Source organism: Nerophis ophidion, linkage group LG16 (assembly GCF_033978795.1).
Source record: "Nerophis ophidion isolate RoL-2023_Sa linkage group LG16, RoL_Noph_v1.0, whole genome shotgun sequence".
Taxonomy (NCBI): domain Eukaryota; kingdom Metazoa; phylum Chordata; class Actinopteri; order Syngnathiformes; family Syngnathidae; genus Nerophis; species Nerophis ophidion.
Window position 1 is genome coordinate 28993848 of NC_084626.1, and position 7500 is coordinate 29001347.

Below are 7500 nucleotides of genomic sequence, written 5' to 3' on the forward strand. Positions count from 1 at the left end.
TTGTTTTTCAATCGGCAAGAATGAGATTAATTTGGCTTTCATGGACATAGCATGGTAATATATCAGAATTGCAGTATGTTAAAAAATAGCAATAATAATGGGAGTCAAAGGGGCCAAAAGAGTTCTTAGTCAAAAGTGTGTATACTTTGTTTATAACCTTTTCGAACAACGTTGACATTAATAATACAATGCAATTCCCTGGCCGAATTTCAAACCGCTAACCTTCAAACTGAACAATCATATATCACATAAGAAACACATGTCATACCTGTTTTGCACAAGAGTTAATTTGTATTTGCAGTTAAAAACACTTGTATTATAATCCCAAAAGAGGTCACTTTAGTTATATTTATTTAATGTGGAGCAATCTTTATTCATAAATAAGCTAATTAACAATTTGTATATTTGATCCCAAACACAACAGAACAACAATAATTTAGACATTTATTCCATCAAGTGCTGTGTTTAATGTCTTTTTTACCTGCCAAAAATGCTTTTCTCTGGTTACTTGGCTTAAAAAAAAATTCAACAGGGGGTAATTCACTGAAAAAAGTTGAGAACCACTGAGTTAAGGCATAAATACTGCAGACAGAGAGACACCAAGAGTAACTTTCCATGAACACCTCAATTTACTTAAATACAAACTGATTAAATCTTTCTGATCAACTAGTGTTTAAATTAGTAACCGTACATTAAGATGAGTTTCATAAAAATGAACGCCAATAAATTTGTGACATATCTTTAGGAAGTGCTTTTTTTAAAGGATGTGCATAGAGGTATATTGTCATCCATAGCCCTCGTATATCACAAGAAAACCCACAAAGCTGTAATGGCTCATGTTACTGCACAAATTGGAGCAAAAATAAATCCAGTTATGACTCATGTTTTACCATTGAGCTTTGTTGATTTCAAAAACCGTTTTTGTCAATATACTGTATGTATAGCTCATACAGTATATTGTCATTCATTCTGGAAGATATATATAGCATTTAATTCCTTCACCTGGAAGTTATCTCATCCATACTAAAAAATAATTTTAAAAAACATCTAAAAAAGACCTCAAATTTCCATAATACAATACCTGCTTTTATCACATAACTGTGAATTAATTAAGTGGAAACGGGACATGCATAGTCTTGCCACCCAAGCATAAACACTAAATTTGTGCGTGATCCCAGGGTAACATGTTCAGGGTTTGTGCAAAGAAGCCTCAGTAAGTGAGGTGACTCAAGATGAAAAGGCGATCCTCCTCCTTTCTGATCCATTTAAGCAGTTTGTTGACAGCAGAAATAGCCAACGCCTTTGTGCCCAGGGGACTGAAACACATGTAAAGCTCAAAGCCGCTTGTCACCTGTGGGGAGAGGGTATGGTATTTAGGATGGGATTTCACAGGCATCATTTCAAAATTGAAAACATCTGCTTTTAAAAGGCATTAGTGGCTGTGCGGAGTTATTTACATCGGACAGAAAATGTATAATGCGTTCAGGTGCATTCGGGGTACACTGTAAAATCTACAGCCTGTGTCATGTAATTTATACAAGTGTGGCATCATTATTCTTATCTATAAATACAGAAAAAAACATACTGAGAAGCGCTGTACTCCCCTCAGTCACCACACATTCTAAATCAATACAAATTGTGGTGACGTACGTGAGCTAGCAGGTACTTGTTGCTACCATACCATTTTCTCCACATAAGAAGCCAGCAGCTTTTGTTTAAGAAAAAAAAAAAAAAAAACTATTTACGCGAGCAAAATAAAACCAATATATTTCAATGTTCTACCGAATGAATGAACGACTACCAGGATGGAGGTTTATAAATACACAAGCTTAAAAATATTTCAAACAAATCTTTTAGACAAAACGGAATGTGATCAGACTTTTAAAATCTAAGTATTGTGCACGTGTATCAGCTTTTCCTGGAAGTGGATAGGTGTATGTACTTAACATGCAAATAAAAAAGGTAAAAACCCAAATGTTTTTAAACTTTACAATAGTAAATAACTTTGTCGCGCTTTTATTATTTCATAATTTTCATTTTGAAATTTTACTTTTTATTCTAACCCTTTTACCATATTACTTTTGCACTATATTGTTTAGCTCATTCAATGTTTATGTTCTTTGTTTGTTTTTGCTCTATGCTTTTTAACCTGTAAAGCACTTTGGTCCAATTTAAAAATTGTTGTAAACGTGCTTTATAAACAAAGTTGCCTTGCCATTGTTAAGAATTGCTTCCCAGCGTTTTGATTTCTGGGAATCTTTTGGACAGTTTTGTTAGCAATTCTCTTGTCGATGCCTGTGGGCACGCATGTAAGCACACACGGCGCCGATCAGCAGCACAAACGTTACAATTATTCACTAAAAAGGAAGACCACAAGGCAACTTCTTAACTCTTGCAACATGGATATTGCATCCCATTTAGAAAACACTATCAGAAACAATAGCAGACCGCATGTGGTAAAGATGAATGAATGACGCGTTTTTTGATCCCGTCAGCAAGTCGTCTGCTTTTTAATACTGCAAAAATTAAAAACAAAGTCAGAGTCGGCATCTGACCTGCAGTTTGCACGCCTCCTTCCTAAGGTTGTTCTCCACAGCTGCAGAGACCGCAATTAGTCAGAAATATCACATATGTAAAAAAGCAGATATGCTTAATTTTCCACAAAATTATGGTTAATTTTCAGAGTTAATAGTTGAAAAATTGCACACTGTACAATTCTAATTGACTTGTTTGTATTAGTCTTTGACTGAAGTAGTTGTACTAACAGTATTTTGGGGCTTATACACTGTATATAATTTTTAAATTATACTTAAATAATTTGAAAAATGTTATAACATATTTTGTTAATACTACAGTAAAAGATTTATTTTATTATATAAAAATTATTTTCAAAACAAAATCTTGATGCTAATCAGCTTGTTTGCTATCTTGTTATCCAAATGAGAATCAGTTAGAGAATTGATAAAGAACCGGACCAATTATTGGAATCAAAAGTGGAAACAGAATTGTAAAAATCTTATCAATTTCCATCCCTAATTACTTGATAACATTTTTATCCACTTAATGAGCAGCCTGTATTAAAGAGATAGATATTTTATTGATCCTGAGGGAAATTCAGGTATTAACATTGATGAGAGCATATGAAACTTAATTTACAGAAAAACTAATGCCTAACCTGCATTATATACCTCACCACACGTCACTGTTATACACTGACTAATCCAAGTTATTTTCAGGTTTCAATTCTATAGTATTGTTCTTTAGAAAGATATATTAAAATGGTCGCTGAAATGTGAGGTGTGTAAAAAACACATCACCTACCCAGGCCATCATGTTTTCAGTTTCACCACAGCGGTAGAGGGAGCGTACGGGTCTGGTTGGATGGTGCAAAAAACTGTGAAGGTCCTGGTACAAACCCATTAGCCTCTCCTGCTCTTTATCGGACTGGTACACCACAGGTAACTCTGGACTGGTGGCAGAAAGAAATGTGATCCTTTAATTACCTAACCCAAGCAAAATTATTATGCAGCGATTACTCAGCTTTGCAATTATTTTGCCAGGACAGACCACAAGAGATCGAGACAAGCGGTAGGAAATGGATGGATGGATGGAGTACCATGTGCTTCTTTTTAAGTTCTCATTAGAACAAAGTCTTAACACTCACACTTGTCTTCTCTATAACTGGTGTGTGTTTTGTTTCTTCTAGAGCATCTTCTAAATTTAATTGGCACAATCATATGTGACAACAGTCCAAGTATGTGTGTAAGTCTCGGATTTCAGTTTTTTGTTAAGCTTCTTTAAATTCATATTTGAAAGGTTTAGTTAGTTATTTACGCTGATTTTCAGTATTCTATACAATATGGCTTTTCTCTTTCTTAAGTACTAGAGACAGAAATGTCCCTTTCACATGTAAAAATGAGTTATAATAGCCTTTTTAGCAGAACGAGTTAGGCAAACTAAACTAATAAAACAATATTTAGAAAGACAATTAACGAAAATATGTATGTAGTTCAGCATTTTTTGCAACCCACCTGGTATATAGTCCAGAGCTCTTTGATTTGTACAGGAAGTGCCTGAGTTCTGGGATGCCAATTTGTTCCAAAGTATAGCTGGGAGTCTTCAGCCCCTCCTTCAGGGCTTGATAGGCACTGCGTTTACTCAGCCGGTCTAGAAACTTTTGTTTGCAGTCCGACATGTTAAAAAAGTCCTCTCGATCTGTTGAGACTAGAATAAGGCACAGTTCTGACTTAGGTTCCAAGTAGGAAATATGTGCATGGAAAAACCCAGCAGTGTTGAACTTTGGCAGACAGATCGGTGTCCAGCCTTCGCCCTCTCGAAAAGATGAGGAGGAGCTGACAAGGTTGACTACAAGGTGCAAGTCTATATGGTGCAAGAACTGGTCCTTTTTTCTAACCAGAGTTACCAGGCGGTCTCCTGCCAGCAGAATGGAGAACACCAGGTTTTTGGATTTGGCGGCCTGCAGACTCGATGAGATGACGTCCCTGGACGAGCTAGCTAGAGGAAGGCAGGTGACAGCGCTTAGCAGCAGGCCCGGGTCGTGGTCCAGCCGATAGAGCAAGTTGTCAGTGAGATATTCTGAACCAGCCAACAGGCGACGTAGGTCATAGTTTTGCTTGTGCTGAAAGATGTGGTTGAGTTGGGTGAGAGTGAGCAGGCTAACAATTTGATAATAGACATACTGCAGTTCCCTCAGAAGCTCCTTGTCGGATTGACAAGTCCGAGAAACGCCCACCAGGACCAGCGGACTCTTGGTGAGGAAAACCACTTTACAGCCATCTGAAAAACAGGTCACATGGATAGTCAGTTTTCTTTCTTGCAAACAGTGGAACCTGTGGTACTGTCAATGTCATACTATCTTCTTAAAGAAGATCTGCACTTTTTTTTTCAGAATTTTGCCTATCGTTCACAATCATTTTGAGGGACAAGTCTCTTTTTTAGGGGGATTTTAAAGATGATAACCGCTTGCAAGATGCTGCTGATAGTAGTCGCCATTGTAGCCTTCAAAACTTTTCAAAACAAATTCAAAACGTTTTACATACACACTGCAAGTCTATATATGATGTAATAACAGACACGTTCATAACAATATCTAATATTTACAATATTTACCGTATTTTGGGGCGGCATAGCTCGGTTGGTAGAGCGGCCGTGCCAGCAACTTGATGGTTGCAGGTTCAATTCCCGCTTCCGCCATCCTAGTCACTGCCGTTGTGTCCTTGGGCAAGACACTTTACCCACTTGCTCCCAGTGCCACCCACACTGGTTTAAATGTAACTTAGATATTGGGTTTTACTATGTAAAGCGCTTTGAGTCACTAGAGAAAAGCGCTATATAAATATAATTCACTTCACACTTCACTTATTTTGATCATTTTAATCATTGCTGGGACTGACTTACGCCAAGCATTGATTTTCTTATCCACAGCAGCGCACTTTCGACTTCTGGCAACAATTGTGTGCTCCTACTTGCGGAAACAAAAGGCAAGTGTGTGTTCCAACCAAGGCAGACCTGGTAACAGACAACAAAGACGACTATTTTTGGACAAATGAGGGTTGATAACTCAATCTCTTTGAAGCTAAGTATACGAAGGATGAACATCTTATAGAAGCGAGCACGAAGGGATGCTGAGTAGTTGGAGCAGACGGAAGCCGAGAAAGTGAGGTCAGCGTGATTCGAAGCTACAAAATGTGGAATATGAAGCTATGATATTTTTACATAAATGGAGTGCTTAACCAAACAAACCGGAAAAAGCATCCCTGGCCAACAGGTCCAGATGCTCAACTGTCCATTGAGTGACTCACTATAATATTGATTTTGATGCACACAGCACGTCATGCGTGTTATTACAACTACAGCACACACGCTGTCTGGCTAGCTGTGCACAAATAAAAATGAAATGTGGGCTAATACTTTACATATACTGTAATAGGATTGTTCATGTTTCTCAGTTAGTACAGATTGGTGTTCTATCGCAGTGTTGTGCAATTCAAACTCAAACACGTTTCGAGTTGACGCAGAATCAAGCTTATCTATTTCCTTAGCTAGCTTTTACGGCTAATATCGAAGCATGCCGATGTGCTACTACACTAGAGAATGAGTTCCTCAGTGTTTGCTCTTACAATAACAATGTCTCTACGGCTGGGTTATTATACAGGATACAGAACGTAAATGAAGTATTGTTGACGGTTTCTGAATGCATTTTTAAAGTGACTTAGAGGTAGAATTGATTGCTACCATGAGCTAGCCACTAAGAACGAGACAATTTTACATGTTAGAATGCAAAAAAAAAAACAAGTTTTGATCTATTGTCTCTCGTAAGGATTGTGAACCATACTCAAAACTCCAAAAAAAGTACAGTTCCCACTGAACTGTAATTAATATATTATACATAAAATATGTTAAAAAGATAAAATATCCTTCATTTTCTAATTTGTGAATTAACACAAGTTCTAATGTAATGCAGGTGAACTTTGGTAACAGATGCTAGGACACTGCTTTGAACGTCATTCTGTTAGATTAAGTGGGACAAAATGTTTAAGAAAATGCAAAAAAATATATATTTTCTCCTTCGGTTATGAACAAGTACCATCCTAGACTGTGAGTTAAGTCAAAGTTTAGTAAAATTGGGATCCATCCATCCATCCATCTATTTTCTATCACTTGTCTCTTTCGGGGTTGCTGGAGCCTATCTCAGCTAAATTTGGGCGAAAGGTGGGTTACACCCTGGACAAGTCGCCACCTCATCACAAGGCCAACACGGATAGACAACATTCACACATAATCTTAGACCTAAATTAACACTTAAGTCAGAAAACATGAATTAAATAAAATACAGCAAGAAGAATCACATATATGCAATAATTAAATTAATTAAATTAAAACAGTCGTCCACAGCAGCCAGTTTTGTTGTTGCAATAAAGATACTTTTGATTGCCCATCTCCTCATCATCTTTAAAACACTCATGTACCATATATGCTACTACAACGGTGGTTAAAACAAGTGCAGTGAATCTTGAGCACAGTCTATTATTCCGTGATACAGACAGTATATTTTTAAGGAACCAATTTAAGGTTTTAAATAATTTATGGGCTTGGCGATAGCCTGTTTTCTTGTGTAATTACAGTAACTCTAACTTATGAAGTTTTGGATTTTATAAGGCATATTTCTCCCTGAAGAGTTTGATCAAATTCTGACTTGGGCTGATTTTAACAACAGAAATTCCACAGAATTTTCAACAAAATAAGTTATAAGTGTTTTCTGACCTGCATGAATAGAGCGGATGATATTCTTCTCAGCCTCAACAAAGGAAACGAGGGCCATCATCACACCCATGGTGCTGGACAGAGCCTCCTCTGTGCCATAGCGGGTGTAAATTGGTTTCCCGGCGTCGCTCAGCACAAACATGTGCTTTTTGTGGCTTCTCCATGCCTCGCTGGACACATCCTCCTCTTTAGTGCTACAGTCTGATGGAATGTTCT

General features: G+C 37.2%; 1 protein-coding gene across 1 annotated transcript in view; it reads right to left on the minus strand.

The window, feature by feature from the left end:
* Positions 1-430: 430 nt before the first annotated feature.
* Positions 431-7500, minus strand: part of mon1a (MON1 secretory trafficking family member A) — an 18218-nt gene continuing 11148 nt past the window's right edge. The window contains exons 3-6 of the mRNA XM_061874810.1: positions 7285-7500; positions 4032-4797; positions 3322-3469; positions 431-1351 (exon numbers count right to left, since the gene is read on the minus strand). The exon at positions 7285-7500 is cut by the window's right edge and continues 159 nt beyond it. Coding sequence (XP_061730794.1) covers positions 1211-1351; positions 3322-3469; positions 4032-4797; positions 7285-7500 — 1271 coding nt within the window. The 3' untranslated portion in view covers positions 431-1210. The remainder of the gene's footprint in view (positions 1352-3321; positions 3470-4031; positions 4798-7284) is intronic.